The sequence below is a fragment of the Littorina saxatilis genome, linkage group LG2 (assembly GCF_037325665.1).
Source record: "Littorina saxatilis isolate snail1 linkage group LG2, US_GU_Lsax_2.0, whole genome shotgun sequence".
Taxonomy (NCBI): Eukaryota; Metazoa; Mollusca; class Gastropoda; order Littorinimorpha; family Littorinidae; genus Littorina; species Littorina saxatilis.
Window position 1 is genome coordinate 28,563,455 of NC_090246.1, and position 15,775 is coordinate 28,579,229.

The following is a 15,775-nucleotide window of genomic DNA, read 5'->3' on the forward strand; positions in this document are numbered from 1 at the left end:
CTTCCAATATTTTATTTTCTGTTTGCTGAGAACATGTGCTTTGCCTAAAAATACTGACCAATCAAATTCATGTCACTATGCTTATAGCCACACCCAAACAAGTGCAGCAACAGTTTGACACTGGAGCGCTGTCCACGCTTTTTTTTTTAACGCAGGAAATGCACGGGATTTGAGAGGAGTTTTGCGCTTGGCATTTTCCAAATAAGGATATCCTACTATGAGTACTACGCTGGAGTACTACAATGAATTTTCAAACGGCTACACTGGCTTCGTCTTTTCTGATCGAAAGGGGGTGTATTGTTGATAATTGTAGATGATAGACTCTGCATTTTAATGGTCAAATGGCGATTTCGGTATAAAAATGAAGACAAGGACCTTTGACGTGTTGTATTTTTCGTGAGTCCTTTATTTACAAAAGTGGATTCTTAAATATATTCTTAACGTTTTTGACGGGAGAAAAAAGTCTTTCTCTCTTCCTTTTTTCCTTTGTTTGTGTGTTTGTTTGTGTGTTTCTTTGTTTCTTTTCTTCTTTCTTTCTTTCTTTCATTTTTAATGTTTGTTTTAAAATTCCAAAACTGCATGGAAAGTCTTGTGATTGTATATCTACGTCAATACTTTTCCCATTCCCCTTACTTCTTATGTTAGTTTTTCATTTTTCTGATGCAGGCTTATGTACAACAACTGTCAACCCGAAGTTCCCATTGAACAACACACATATACATTTGTTCACAAAAAAGATTCACTTCACGAAAGAAAAAAACACCGAAAAAACACACCCCAGGCCAGTGTATTTTGGTATATATCTTTATTTATGAGGCTGTTTATATTAAAACCAATTATATTGTTAGAGAGGCCACTCGTTTCTTCACCTTATGATACAAACAGTTTTATTTTACATGAGGCAGTGTCTATACAGTGAAACGGAGAACACAGCCAACCGAGAATCCCCCCCCCCACCCCCACTCCCTTCAATAACGAGCTGAGTTTACATTGTGTAAATGTTTCGAGATGGCTGCATTCTCCGTTTTACTGAATGGACACTACCGCGGTAACAATCAAGCTGATGTAATATACAGTAGATATATGAATGTCCTTTCTAACAGTGTAACAACTGTTAACATATACATCCTCATCACAAAGATATACACCATAGCCCATTTGCTTTAATTTTATTTTTTTTCTAAGACAAAAAGCAATAACCTGAAGGGTTATAATAATGCTTTTGTTAAACTACGACAGACGAGTCTAATTTTACATGTCTAATTAATTTTACATTTGTTTTCTCAAATAATTTTACCAAAAAGTTATACTCACTTTTCAACCGACAGGAACTGAAGCAACAACTTTTGAACTTGAATATTTACTCTTGACGCGCTGCCCTAGGAACACTCTGCAGCAGACACTGTAAGATTCAACAGTGTGTGACTCTTTTTCCGGCCCAACGTCCACAATGTGTTCGTGTCTCAGGCTTCGGTGGCACACTAAAGACACGGTGAGAGGGATAACCTATTTATATCTTCCGCGAACCTCGTTACAAGCTGATTGGCGAGTACACTATGATGTATTTACCAATGCAACATGCTGCGTGTATCCGGGAACTTACTGTGCGTGTATCCGGGAACTTACTGTGCGTGTATCCGGCTTCCTCCTTTGAAGGGGCATCGCTTTTGTTAGGAAACGCTGTCGTTGCTGAACTTTGGTTCGGTTTTATGTGTTGCATGTAGTTGACTTATATATGTTACAGTCAAATCGGGAAATCAGGTATTTCACGAGAATGTCTGAAAGTTTAGGCATTCATGGTAAATACCTGGTTTGATCAGGCAATTCCGGAAATGACTGAATTTTTTTAGGCACTATCAGGAAATGACTATAAACTACTTGTGCAAATTTCCCGTTTTGCCTGACTGTTAGGCAAAACGGGTTGTTCTGAGACCTTGTCTGTTTTTACCTCGCCTGCCTTGAGCATGAATTTCTCTTCTAGCACATTGTCTATTCATCGTTTTCCCCATTTCACTGAGTTCGGAGTGATTGCAGTTTGTTTTTTTACGGGTGCAGGTCACTACCGCGAGTGTAACACTATCGCGTGTGTAAGACTACGAGCACGAATTTATTGTCATTTTCTCGTAAAGTTCGGAGTGATTGGAGTTTGTTTTTACATAGCCGGCCTTGAGCACGAATTTATTGTGAGTTTCTCGTATAGCACATTGTCTTTTTTCCCCTTTTCGCTGAGTTTGGATTGATTGGAGTTCACTTTCAGTATAATGCTAGTTCCATTGTGACGTTGCTCTCAATGTTGAGGGTAGCAATGGAGGAAACAGAATTGGTAGAAGACCGGTTTAATCGGTTAATCTTTCAAAAGTACGCCAAAAATGGAAAACACTTGATGCCAAAGTCCAAATATTTTCAAATACTTGAAGAGATGATGGAAAACGGAAGTCGGAAAACTCCACGTCAGTACAAGCTGTTTTCGAAGTAAGTAGACTCCTCTCTCTCTCTCTCGTTCCTCCCTCTCTCTCAAACCTGTCTTTCTGTCTGTCTCTGTCTCTCTCTGTCACTTCTCTCTGTCACTGTTTGTCTCGATGTATGTATCTCTCTCTCTGTGACTCTCTTTCTCTCTCTCTCTCTCTGTCTCTCTTTGCGCACATGTCCCATACTTTTGTCCCACACTTCTCTCTAACATACACACACACACACACACACAGCTGGCGACGCAAGGTAAGTGACCACTTGTACACGCTTTTGACCTCTCTTTTATCCCTCTCACTAGCTTTTTTCCTCCCATTCTTTTTCTCTTTTCTTGATCCTTTTTCTCATTCTTTTATTGTTTGTCTTTTTTCTTTCTCTAATAAAAAAAAAATCTCTTATTGTTTGACTAGGTCTGAACCCCAGCACTGCCAACATCCACCCTGGAAATGCAAACCTCAGTATTGAGGAGTTGGTGACTGATACATGATGACAGTGTGGCATTGCTTGACAGACAATATAAACAAATTCAGCACCACAGACAAGCTAGCAGGGTATGTCAGCTCCAGCAAGCAGAAAGAATGGTGAAGCGGGGTCGCTTGGATCTCGGTCATGGACAGAGAGGTGATAACGTCGCTATACCCATTCCACTGGTGTATAGAGGCCGTGGAGACCCGCGGAATATCCTGGGGGTGATTCTTGACAGGAGTGAAAATGACAACTACACACTGGTGACCAAGAATGGGATTTTAAAAGGAGCCTACGTCAGAAACGATTTCGAACTGTGTCCACAAAAACTGTTGTATTTGAGTGAAATGAACTGTGTTAAGCACGTAAGTCTTCGCGCGGCCGTCATCCTGGGCTCCCAAAGCGGAGGACAAGGATACGTCAAGTGCAACTGTTCGGGTGCAAAGAAATGCCAGAACAATCGGTGCAAATGCTTCAAAGCAAAACTGAAGTGCAACAGTCGGTGTCACCAATCCTTGACTTGTGGAAACAAATGAACTGTTGACAGAAAGTTCTGTTTTAATGTACATTTTAGTTTTTAGAATTAAACATTGAAATGATAACATCATTATGTTCTTTAATTGAATGCCTTAAAATCAAGAGAGAGAAAGAGATAGGAGAGAGAGAGAGAGAGAGAGAGAGAGAGAGAGAGAGAGAGAGAGAGAGAGAGAGAGAGAGAATACAGAATAGATTCCACACTGACAGCATTGGCCCGGCACAGGCAGTTGATGGCTGGACAGCAATACCTTCCTGATGGAAAAGAGGCATGAAACCAATTACGACCCCAGCCATTCAAAGTTTTATAGTAGGCTTCTGTGCTGAAATGCTTTCTGACTCTCACCAGAAACACAGATTGTGAGCGGTAGGCATTCTCCGATAATGCCTGGCAGCCTATTTCAGTCAATCACCGATAGTGCCTAAACAATTTCAGTCATTTCCGGATTTGCCTGATCAAACCAGGTATTTACCGTGAATGCCTAAACTTTCAGGCATTCTCGTGAAATACCTGATTTCCCGATTTGACTGTAACATATATACTTTGTGGGAAAGTACCGATATTATATTTTGTAAACACAATATTTATGTCTGGACGAGAATGCAGGTGAACTTTCTAGTCCTGTCAAAACAAGTTGTTTACCACGTTGTTTTGAGTCGTGGGTTCATGGCGTTCGCTCGGTTTAAGTACGTAGGCGCTTTTGATGTACGTCACAGAGAATGTCACTGTTCTAGTCCATGGACGGTTCGTATAATGTATCATGTTCGGTCTGGAATATTCTCGAGATTGAGTATTTGCTATATAGGCCAGCGCGATTTGTATGTAAAGAGCTTCTACTTTGAGTTCTGCTACGATGTGCAGTTGTATGTATGGAATGCTAAATAAATCCTCGAACTCAATTCAAGGACAGGGTGGCCGAGTGGTAACGCACTTGCGCTCAGAATCGAGAGGTTGCGTGTTCGACCCTGGGTCAGGCCGCTATTTTCTGCCCCCTTTCCTAACCTAGGTGGTGGGTTCAAGTGCTAGTCTTTCGGATGAGACGAAAAACCGAGGTCCCTTCGTGTACACTATATTGGGGTGTGCACGTTAAAGATCCCACGATTGACAAAAGGGTCTTTCCTGGCAAAATTGTATAGGCATAGATAAAAAAAATGTCCACCAAATACCCGTTTGACTTGGAATAAAGGCCGTGAAAGGTGACTGGTCGCCTAATAGGCTTGAGGTTTACTGGCCGATGTGAATGCGTTATATATTGTGTGTAAAAAATGTCTGTTTGTCTGTCTGTCTGTAAAAAATTCCATTTCAAACGGCAGAAATTAATATGTAAAGCGCGGAGAGCACAGTTAATTGTGGTTCGCGCTATATAAGCTCACCATAATAATAATAATAATAATAATTTGACGAGTTGTTTTCTGCTGCTGCGAAGACGGGCGACGTAGAATAAAAGAACACAACTATACGACATTTGAGAACTTGTGGCAATCTCAAGTGTCGTGTAACAGCTTTCCAGATCTTATCATATGAACGAAAAACAAGTTATGAACAGTTTTAAGGCTGATTTTTTTCTTCTTGCAACACTGAGATACTTACGCTTTCCAGGTTACAACGGGCTATTCTTGCGAGTCTGTTCCACAGTTATGGCTTATTGCGTTGATTTTAAGGTTCTTTTTTGAATGTTAAAAAAAGGTGGGTTTTTTTCATTTTTAAACATTTTTCATTGTATTGTTTGTTATTACTTAACTATAAAAGTGCCAGGCTACTGAAGTTGCGCTGATGTTTCACTCGCTGTTTTTGTGTGTTCTCAGCGCTTACGTCATGCAATTCTATGTTCTATGTTTGTTATGAATTATACAACTTTTTGTTTGAGCAACAACAATAACGTGTGGTAATGTCATATTTCATTCAGTGCTGGTGTGTAGGCATACGTCTAGCAGACGAAAATCTTTTGATTTCTATTAAAGGCACAGTAAGCCTCCGGTAAACCATCACAGATACTGTCAGGCTTTTACACACAGTACAAACACCCTTCCATTTGAACGCTCACCAAACGGGAACATCCTTGGTGCCCTACGTAAAGAGCGAGCAATTTTCAAAGAATTTATTTTTGCGTGGTTTATCGTGAGCCATACCGGCACGGTTGGCCTAGTGGTAAGGCGTCCGCCCCGTGATCGGGAGGTCGTGGGTTCAAACCCCGGCCGGGTCATACCTAAGACTTTAAAATTGGCAATCTAGTGGCTGCTCCGCCTGGCGTCTGGCATTATGGGGTTAGTGCTAGGTCTGGTTGGTCCGGTGTCAGAATAATGTGACTGGGTGAGACATGAAGCCTGTGCTGCGACTTCTGTCTTGTGTGTGGCGCACGTTATATGTCAAAGCAGCACCGCCCTGATATGGCTCTTCGTGGTCGGCTGGGCGTTAAGCAAACAAACAAACAAACAAACAAAAAATCGTGAGCCATCGTGAACCCGTGTGATCCAGTTTCCCTTTTTCACAATGCAGTCGTCAGTTTGCAATTTGAATGCGGCCCGCTGTGAGCTTATCTGCAATAGCACGTTATTATTTACCTCTGACTTGTCACGAAACAAACGAATGTGGTTCATAAGAACTCGAGCGATGGCTTTTGACTGCCTATAAACCGTCGTCTGCTACGAAAACCACGACCTTGCGGGCTTTTATTTTTTCAAACTTTCAAAACTTTGAATTGTACTGATCTTGTCTTGATGAAAAAATAATTCTTTTATGATTTAAGAATGTTTGTGTAACAAGCTGTCAATTTATTATTTAGATTTTAAAAGTTAAGTCTAGCGCCAAAACGCACAACGGCTATTGCCAGTTGAAGGGAAGTAACTCATTTTTGACCTGAGTTCAGGATGGGTCCGATTGAGATGGTCTCAATCCGAAAAATTAATTCTTTGAAATTTGCTCGCTCTTTACGTAAGGCACCTAGGATGTTCCCGTTCGGTGAGTGTTCAAATGGAAGGGTGTTTGTACTGTGTGTAAAAGCCTGACGGTATCTGTGATGGTTTACGGGAGGCGTACTGTGCCTTTAATTGGAATACGTCATTTTGTCAATGAGGGTAGAGAGTTTCACTACTGTCATGGGCGAAAAGGCAGAACGACTACACGTGGAATTAACCGTCCACATACACTACCTTAATATAGTATTTAAGATTTGAATAATTAAACATTCGATTCTCAAACACTAATTTTAAGGTTTTCCTGGTGTGAGGTGACATCATTCTAAACCCAAAACCGAACTGTGTAGCGCTTGGGACGATTTGAAACTAATGTTTGTCGATAAGTTTTCCTTAAGATGCACGGCATGTACAGGCAACGATGCAAAACAAAATAATGTGAATGCTTCACGATCCTCCAAGCAAAAACACTTTCGTATTGCAAGCCTGGGGCCAAAGCATTTTAAACTTCAATACGACAACCTTCGATCTGAGTTGTTTTTAACATCTATTAGCTGAAAGTTCACTCAATGAAAGGACTCAGTTATTATAAGCAAAGTGTGTTGTGTGGTCCAAAGTGACTCTGTTGTCAGAGACACACACATCGACACAGACAAATAAACAGATATATAAGCCTATACACACACACACACACACACACACACACACACACACACACACACACACACAAACACATACACGCACACGCTCAGGCACACACACACACTCACACACACACACACACACCACACTCACACACACACACGCACACACACACACACACACTCACACACACACACACACACACACACACACACACACACACACACACACACACACACACACACACACACACACACACACACTCAAACTCACACCTATATATATATATATATATAATATATAATCACATACAAACACACACACATACAAACATACACACACACACACATATACACACATACACATACACTACACGCGCGCGCGCGCAAGCACGTACGCACGCACGCACGCAGCAAAAAAAAAGAAACAAACTTGGCACAGGAACAGAAACAAGACAAATATGTACCTCTCCAGATTGTTTTCGTTTTCATGGGTTGTTTGTTTATGTGCGTGTTTGTTTGATTGTTTGTTCGTGTGTTTGTTTGTTAATTTGTTTGTTTCAATGTTTATTATTGTTTTTTTGTTTGTTTTTTGTTTGTTTGTCGGTGTGATTAAATGCATGACAGAAAGGATAGAACAAAGTGTTCTGACATGAATACATCCTTATCACAATTTATTTTTAAAAAAACCCGAATAGTTACGAAACATTTTGGAGCAAATCATTATATAGAGAGGTATCTAACTTACAGGTGTCTAACTTCCTTGAACATTTTAAGGTTAAATTCGTTTGAAAACTTTCCCAAAATGGTTCCTTAGATTGTACACCTATTAAATGCAGTAGTCGAGTGTTGATCATTTACGTTTTAAATACTGGGTTTTGGGTATTCTTTGCAGACCTCAATTTCTCGATGTACTGTCTTTTTGTTGTTCTACTTTTCGCTCCAAAGAGCGGTGAATATTGCACGCATTTGCGAGATTAGGCAGGTGTATGACGGCTTACTAGCGCCAAAACAAAAAATTAGTAATTAACCGGTGAAAGTTACTAATGTTCACGAGAAAATTACAATGTGTTAATTACTCATTTTCACGTGTTAATAAAAAATTTCAAATGTTAATGTCCAATTGTCAGCTTCCTAACGGCTTACTAGCGCCAAAACCAAACTTAGTAATTTTCACGCGTTAATTACTAATTTTCATGTGCCTCGTGACTGTGGGGATTCAATGCACATGCGCGACTGTTACACCGGCCAGAGCGAAAAATCCGACTTTGATTCGAAACTTTTCTGGTCCATAGTTCTTTAATCCGATGCAAACTAACAATAAGAGCTGAGCGCATGTGTAGATAACCGTGACATACAACTGTCTGTCCGACAACTTGTTGAATAACGAATTATATCGAAAGATATTTGTGAAAATGTGTGAGTCTCGACCGAAGAGATCCGTCTGCCAGTGGTTGGACCTTTAGCACATGTCCGGCCGGCCGCCATTTTTCCTCTCTCGGTTCGAACATTTTCGGATCGATTGTCCTTCAGGGGCGGATCAGTTGCTTTGTAAGGGGGGGGGTGCACTTTGAATCGAAAGTGAATGTGATGGGCGCGAAGCGCCCGAATTTGCTAGGGGGGTCCGGGGGCATGCCCCCCTGGAAAATTGTTTGGCCCAAAGAAGCAAAATGGTGCCATTTGGTGCCATTTGAACTTAGAAATTGTCATAGAATCAGCTTTCCCCATTTTTTTTTTTTTTGCTGGAGGGGGGGGTGCACCTGCACCCTGTGCACCCCCTCGTCCGCCCCTGTCCTTCACTAATACACTACAAAGCAAATTTATGAGTGTGGTAGTGGAAACAAATATGAGGTACGACTGTCTGCCCGACAACTTGTCGATTAAGGAATTATATTGAAAGATATCTGTGGAAGTGTGAGACAAAAGCCGATCAAAAGTCCGTCTGCTACGAACAGCTTCGATTCGAAAGTTTTCCGGGTCGATTATTCTTTTCTAAGATACCCAAAATCAGGGCCGGACCAAATCAGTTGTAAGGGGGGGGGTTCCTCCTTTTTTGGGGGGGCAAATCAGCGAAGTGGCGAAGCCACAAGCGCGCGCCTGCAAAGCAGGCGCGCGAACAAGGGGGGTCCGGGGGCATGCTCCCCCGGAAAATGTTTGAAAAACGGTTAAAATCTGTGCAATCTGGTGCATTCTGGGCCTTGTTTTGAGGGTTAAGAGCAGCATTGTTTTGGTGCTAAAACTAGTAAAAAAAAAAAAACACGCTCAAAGTACATGCTTTTTCCAGGGGTGGGGTTCCGGAACCCCTGGAACCCCCCCTGGGTCCGGCCCTGAAAACAACGTTTACGGAAAGCGCTATTGCAGAAAACTGTGACATGCATCTTCCCGTCGGATAACTTGCTCGATAAGGCTTTCTATTAAAAAAATATTTCAGAAATAGTGTGAGAGTGATGTTTGCCGGACGTTGAAGCCTCTCAAGCGGACTCTTAAAGTCCGACTACTGTGACCGAAAACGAGGCAAACATTAAAATTAGTAATTAACACTGTTAATTTACTAATTTTCACGTGAAAATGGTAACCCTAGGTTTTGGCACTAGTAAGCCGTCATACAGGTGGTCAGTTGTTTACCCCCCCCCCCCCCCCTTTTGTGTTCCTCCCCCTTCCTCTTGTCTTACGTTTAACCAATGAAACACGGAACCTGTTTAGAGTGTCGTGGTTACGGGTGGTTACTAAGATGTTGATTGGATGTTTGTGACTCTAGCTAAAGTTTGATTATGTATGTACATGCTAGGGTGTGAGAGAGAACTTTGAAGAGACACGAGAGAGAGTGGACGTATTTTGTAGTGTGCTCCACTAACTGAGGAGATGTAGTCAACTTTGTATTGTGGCTTCCAGCCCCCGGCTTAGGCGAAGTGGAGGAGGGAAGAACGAGAGACACAGAAATAAAGTTTGCCATGCCAGTATTCTGCTGTTGTCATGTATGTCATCTGTTGAGTACGTGAGTGAAAATCCAGAGAGAGTCCGAACACATCAGGAGAACTTGAGCAAAACTGATATCAGAGTTTCCCGAACCTTCTACAATAGCAAAAGAAAACGCCTGTTGTTAAATACCGCGGAAAAAACGCTGATTTTTAACATATTCGAAGATGACAAAGCGACAGATTTGGATAAGCTTTAACGTAACGGCGTTGATGGCAAAAATCACTGAAGTTGCTACATACCGTGAAACGCTGTCTGGAGATAAGTTGACGAAGGGAAGTAAGCGCTATCCTCCTCTGCACTTCGATCTTCAGAATAGTGATTACTTCCCTTTAATATTTTATCCTCAGAAGTGCGTTTTTACGTCCCGCTAGCTCTTGTATCACGGGGGATAACCGGCTATACAGTGGTAAGCTGGTGTACGGTGAGTAACACTCGATTCGGCCTGCATTTTCCCGTTTTACCACAAAGTTGTTGATTTCTGTCTGGATTAAAGGTGACCTACTGCATCTGCGATGACTAACTTTGTTTCGAAATGCATAATATGTTGAAGAAGGATTTGCGTTTTTCCGTATTTAAATGTTAAAACGAGAAATCGTGGTGACGAAGCACCGGAAATGGCTGCTCGGTGGGTTTCAAATGTAGAAATGCGCTTGTTTTTACAAAACCAGCTCGTATTCAGCTTCGGTACGGGAGTCTTAGTGACAAAGGAATCATACTTGATGCAAAGGAGTTTGGTTTTGGTTTGGTTTATTTGTTGCTTAACGTCCAGCCGACTACGCAGAGCCATATCAGGACGAGTGCAAAGGAGTGCTATTGTCGGGTTGGAATCATTCGTTAGAGCGTGCAGGCGAGAGGCGGTCAAATATGCGAGATGAAGCCGGTTATCCCCCGTGAGTCTTCCATCCTCAGGATAGCACTTACCTCTCTTCACTATGCGATCAAAAGAATGGCGCTTACTTCGTTTGCCCTCCAGAGAAGCGCTTTTATCTCTCTGGTGTCTCGGTTCGATCCGCTTGTCTGTTTGTTTATTTTCTTGGGAGGGATATATTGTTGATGTGGAAATTGATCGTTTAGCCCCAGCGTCAGATACCCAAGTTCTTTTCTTTGTATTATCTTTTATTCATTACCTTACATTATGATATGAAGATAGCCCTTGGCATTGTATAGAGCCTTCGTAAAATGCTATCGCCAGTTTCGATAAAACAAATTTTTAGTATACCCCTGTTATTGACTGTCCTTGACGCAGAAGAGTAGACTGTAGTGCAAACCGAAAGTATTATACCTTGCGAGAACCAGCAAATGAACTGTGCATAGATAAAAAAAAATAAAAAAAAGTAAAAAAAAAGTAACAATAGACTACAGGTGAGAAGAACTAGAACAAGGTAACAAGAAAAATGTACACACCAGAAAAAAACAAGAGAGGAAACAGTTTTTTTTTCTTCTGGTAAGTACATTTTTCTCAAGTTGTTATCTTGTGCATAGATATTTCTAGATTTGTCATCTTGAATTTCTAGTTTCTGAGGAAGGAGACAAAAAAGGTGTTGTCGCATATGTAACGCGGGGTAAACGGGATGACTCATCCAACTGATCTACGTGTGCTGGTTTTTGAATTCCCTTTATTGTGTAATCTTAGGGGGAAAGTCCAAATCGAAAATAGTATCTTACAGTTGTCGTCGTCGTTGTTGTTGTTGTTGTTGTTGTTGTTGTTGTTGTTGTTGTTGTTGTTGTTGTTTTTGTACGCTTTGCATTGGTCAAAACCATGCATTAATGAGTGGAACAGGCTACACTTATTTTAAGTATTTATTGAGTAGTATTTTTTTTTAAGTCGCTTGAAGTAATATTAACACATTAGGTCAATCCGTCGGCCTGATACTAAAATATCAACACTGAAAACCTGTCGTCACCAAGAGTACAATTAGCAAGGATTGGCTACCCCAAACCCGAAGACCAAGACGGATTGCGTTGTTCTCGGCGAAGAATACGAACGTAGTATCTAATTTGCACACGGCAACGATGTTCTTTCATTCTGAGCACATTTTCAGAGTAAACATAACATATCTATATATTTTTGAATTCAGGAGAAGGTAACAAATACTTTGCAATCATTTTTTTGGACAACTTAAATGAGCAAACTTAATAACTATTTTGTAAGCTTCCAAGCTAAAATGCATTCCCATGGTCGGGACTTTGTCAAAGATTGCTTGACCGACATTTCAATCCATTTGGTTGGAAAAAGAGGTCGTCACAATGCCGCCTCAACTTTCAATAAAAGCCGGATATGATGTCATTAAAGAAATGTATCGAAAAACACACATGAAAGTAGTCGTCTGGGGTATCATCTGCAAGAATGTGTGTAAAGTTTCATAAAAATAGGTACAGTACATTTTCTCAGAATCGCTTTACACATACACTCGAGGGAATTACTTGCTTTTAATCTTTTTAAACATTGAATCAACTTCTTTGTTTCTGACTGTATGTCTGTCTGTCTGTCTGTCTGTCTCTTTCTCTCTCTCACTCTCACCCTCTCTCTCTCTCTCTCTCTCTCTCTCTCTCTCTCTCTCTCTCTCTCTCTCTCTCTCCCTCTCTCTCTCTCTCTCTCAAGGTTTTCAGTGTTGATATGTCATAATTGTGTGTTTGTGCGTCCCAAGGACAATCTTAATCCTTGTAAAATAAAGTTTAAATCAAATCTCTCTCTCTCTCTCTCTTTCTTTCTCTCTCTCTCTCTTTCTTTCTCTCTCTCTCTCTCTCTCTCTCTCTCTCTCTCTCCCTCTCTGTCTCGCTCTCTTACTCTCTTTGTATCTATCTATCTATCTATCTATCTCTCTCTCTCTCTCTCTCTCTCTCTCTCTCTCTCTCTCTCTCTCTATTTTATGAGTGCTAATTCATTATGTGGCACAATTGTCATATAGGTGCGGAACCAACCAAGCAACCATCAATTCAATCAACCAAAGCGATCATCAACCAAGCAACCATCAATTCAATCAACCAAAGCGATCATCAACCAAGCAACCATCAATTCAATCAACCAAAGCGATCATCAACCAAGCAACCATCAATTCAATCAACCAAAGCGATCATCAAGCAAGCAAGCATTTAATTAACCTATAAAAACACAATAAACACACAATATTTGTTTTCCAGCAACTAATTCTTTTATTTTTTCCAGAGTTTGATTGAGATATTTATCAATAACATTATTTTAAAAAGACCATTTTTACTCGAGTTTGTAATAAAATGTAAAAGCAAAATGATTACATCCTTGTGCTTAAGCCAGAGTATGAAAATAATGTTGGAGGTTGTGCCTACAAGCCAATAAAACTGTTCATCAATTTCTTCATCTGAAGAGAGATTTTTGTAGCAAATCAACAAACATGTCTCAACTGCCACTAATGGTGGTAACTCTGATTGTCATCCTAGCTGAAGGCCCTGTGACCTGAAGTCAAAATAATGTGCGCTGCACAGTCGTGTGTAGCATCTACTGAAGAAAGCGAATCTACTGAATAATCGGTTTAAGACGCTCGCTACGCCAGGGCCCAACGCTTATTGACCGCCGCCCAGTTTGAGTGGACCCTTGTGCGTGTAGATGTCCCGTCCATCGGGGTCAGTCTCCTTGGTCAGTTTGCTCTTGTCCACGTCAACTTTGACCACGGCGTCGACGTTTTTCTGTTGCTCGCGGTTCTGCCAAGCACCATCATAGTTGTTCTGGGCGATCGCCTTTCTACCGGCCGTTGGCGACTTGCTCGTGAGGTATACTTTGTCTGCAATCATTACACGATGCTTTTACACATAAGGCCTACAAAAAAATAGGTGTGGTTACGGTAACCCGACCTACCCTATTTAGGGGCCGACCCTATAACTTTTTATTACATTTGTAAAAAAATAAAAAAAAAAACCAGTGCCGAAAACGCAATGAAAGCGAAAGTGCTCGAGTCGCACACTTATTTCCCTGCCAAGTAGGTTTAATTTGTGCACATTAGAAAAAAAAGTTTACAAAAAAAAGTGATTGCCTACCTTCCTACCCTATTTTTTTTGGCTATGTTACCTTAACCACACCTATTTTTTTTTGTCTAATAGTACGTTTTCTGATAATGGATTTGAGTTATGAATACGAAGGGCGCAGTGGCCTAGTGAATAAGACACCGGCCTCCTATGAGGGAGGTCGCATGTTCAAATCCCGCCCGCGTCTGTTGGGTTAAAGGTGGACATTTTTCCAAGCTCCGAGGTCAACTTGTGTGCAGACCTGCAACTGCCGTATCCCCCTTCGTGTGTACACGCAAGCACAATACCAATTCAAGTGCGCACGAAAAATATCCTGTAATCCATGACAGAGTTCGGTGGGTTATAGAAACACAAAAATACCTAGCATGCTTCCCCCGAAAGTGGCGTATGGCTGCCTAAATGGCGGGGTAAAAACGGTCATACACGTAAAAACCCACTCGTGCAAAAAGCATGAGTGAACGTGGGAGTTTCAGCCGACGAACGGAGAAGGAGAAGAAGAAGACGTTATGATAATACATTGTGCCTCCTATCGCAAAAGTTCAGATATCACATCATCTGTGTAACTCACTTAGAAGTAGAACAACAACAAGAACAAGAACGGGAACAGGAAGAACAAGAAGAATCAAGAAGAAGAAGAAGAAAACAAGAAGACGATAAAGGACAAAAAGAAGAACAAGAGGAACAAGAACAAGAACAAGCAAAAGAACACCACCAGCACCACAGACAACAACAACAGCATCACTGAATCACTCAATCAACCCCTAAACCAAATCAATCAAGCTATCAACTAATCAAGCAATCGAGAGATCAATGACAAAAACCAAGCCAAACAACGACAAAAGCAACCACAGCAACAACAGAGACTCAGAGCTCTGCGTTATGATTGTATTATTTCAGTAGCTATGAATCCATATTCTAGATGAAACAGGCTGTACATGTTCAGTGGTCCGAAAGGAATTTGTAATAGAAAAGGAACGAAAACAATCATACCAGCCTCGCTTCTACTATTGAAACGTATTATCGCCGGAAACTCTGTTGTACGAACACCTAATACATCCTGAATAAAAAAAATAATTTCAACCAAACTTACCACCACCAAAAACACCATCGGAACTTGGTTTGATGATACCCGTGTCATGTATTTTCTTGGCGTTTTCTGGGCTTGTGTAGTGATACATTGTCTCTTTGTCTCCCTTCTTGCCGTCTGCCATGATGTTTCAGCGGTTTGCCTGTCCTTTTTGCACTGGTTCAGACGTCAACAAAATTAACGATGTTGATTGCAGTAGGTATACAAGAGCCTCGCTATACGTCCTTGGCGATAATGAGTGCACAGGTTTTGCACGCTGGCTTTTTCAACTGCTGTCAGTGAAAGCACTCTTCACGGAAAAGGGCCGTTTGCCACGAAAATTGCAAGAGTCGAGTCACGTGTTTCTAATTTTAAATTAGTATTACGTGTCGTTTTGATTGACTTTTAATCGGGAAAATCCAGAAGGTTTTTCTATTCACTGTGTTATTGACTGGACATACGAAGTTTCTACTTTTCTTTCGCATGGAGAAATCGTTGGTTTTCCAGAAATGTTCCGCACTAAGTTTAGTTACACGCACTTGAGTCGATTTTTTCGCTTTCGCTTTGTCTTGAGTTACCCTGAACGTTCCACCGTCTTAACCCGTTCCTATACCCCCTCCTACCCACCCACCCCCCCCCCTTACACACACACAAACACACACTCCCAACCACCCACAATAATCCCGCAATAAACAAAGCAGTGCGTGCATTA

General features: G+C 41.2%; 2 protein-coding genes and 1 long non-coding RNA gene across 3 annotated transcripts in view; 1 reads left to right on the top strand and 2 right to left on the bottom strand.

Annotated features, from left to right (window-relative positions):
- LOC138958673 (uncharacterized) overlaps positions 1–1,497 on the bottom strand; it is a 10,381-nt gene extending 8,884 nt beyond the window's left edge. The window contains exon 1 of the mRNA XM_070329899.1: positions 1,315–1,497. The gene's annotated coding sequence lies outside the window, so the exon portion shown is untranslated. The remainder of the gene's footprint in view (positions 1–1,314) is intronic.
- A 234-nt stretch (positions 1,498–1,731) lies between these two features.
- On the top strand, positions 1,732–4,751 carry LOC138958675 (uncharacterized). The gene is made up of 2 exons (XR_011453469.1): positions 1,732–2,472; positions 2,877–4,751. It is a non-coding gene; the product is annotated as an uncharacterized lncRNA (long non-coding RNA).
- An 8,376-nt stretch (positions 4,752–13,127) lies between these two features.
- On the bottom strand, positions 13,128–15,391 carry LOC138958676 (uncharacterized). Its single transcript, XM_070329903.1, has 2 exons — positions 15,088–15,391; positions 13,128–13,756 (listed from the first exon to the last, which is right to left on the bottom strand). Exons 1-2 carry the CDS (start codon positions 15,206–15,208, stop codon positions 13,539–13,541), a joined length of 339 nt encoding a protein of 112 aa, XP_070186004.1. The 5' UTR covers positions 15,209–15,391; the 3' UTR covers positions 13,128–13,538.
- Between the last annotated feature and the right edge of the window lie 384 nt (positions 15,392–15,775).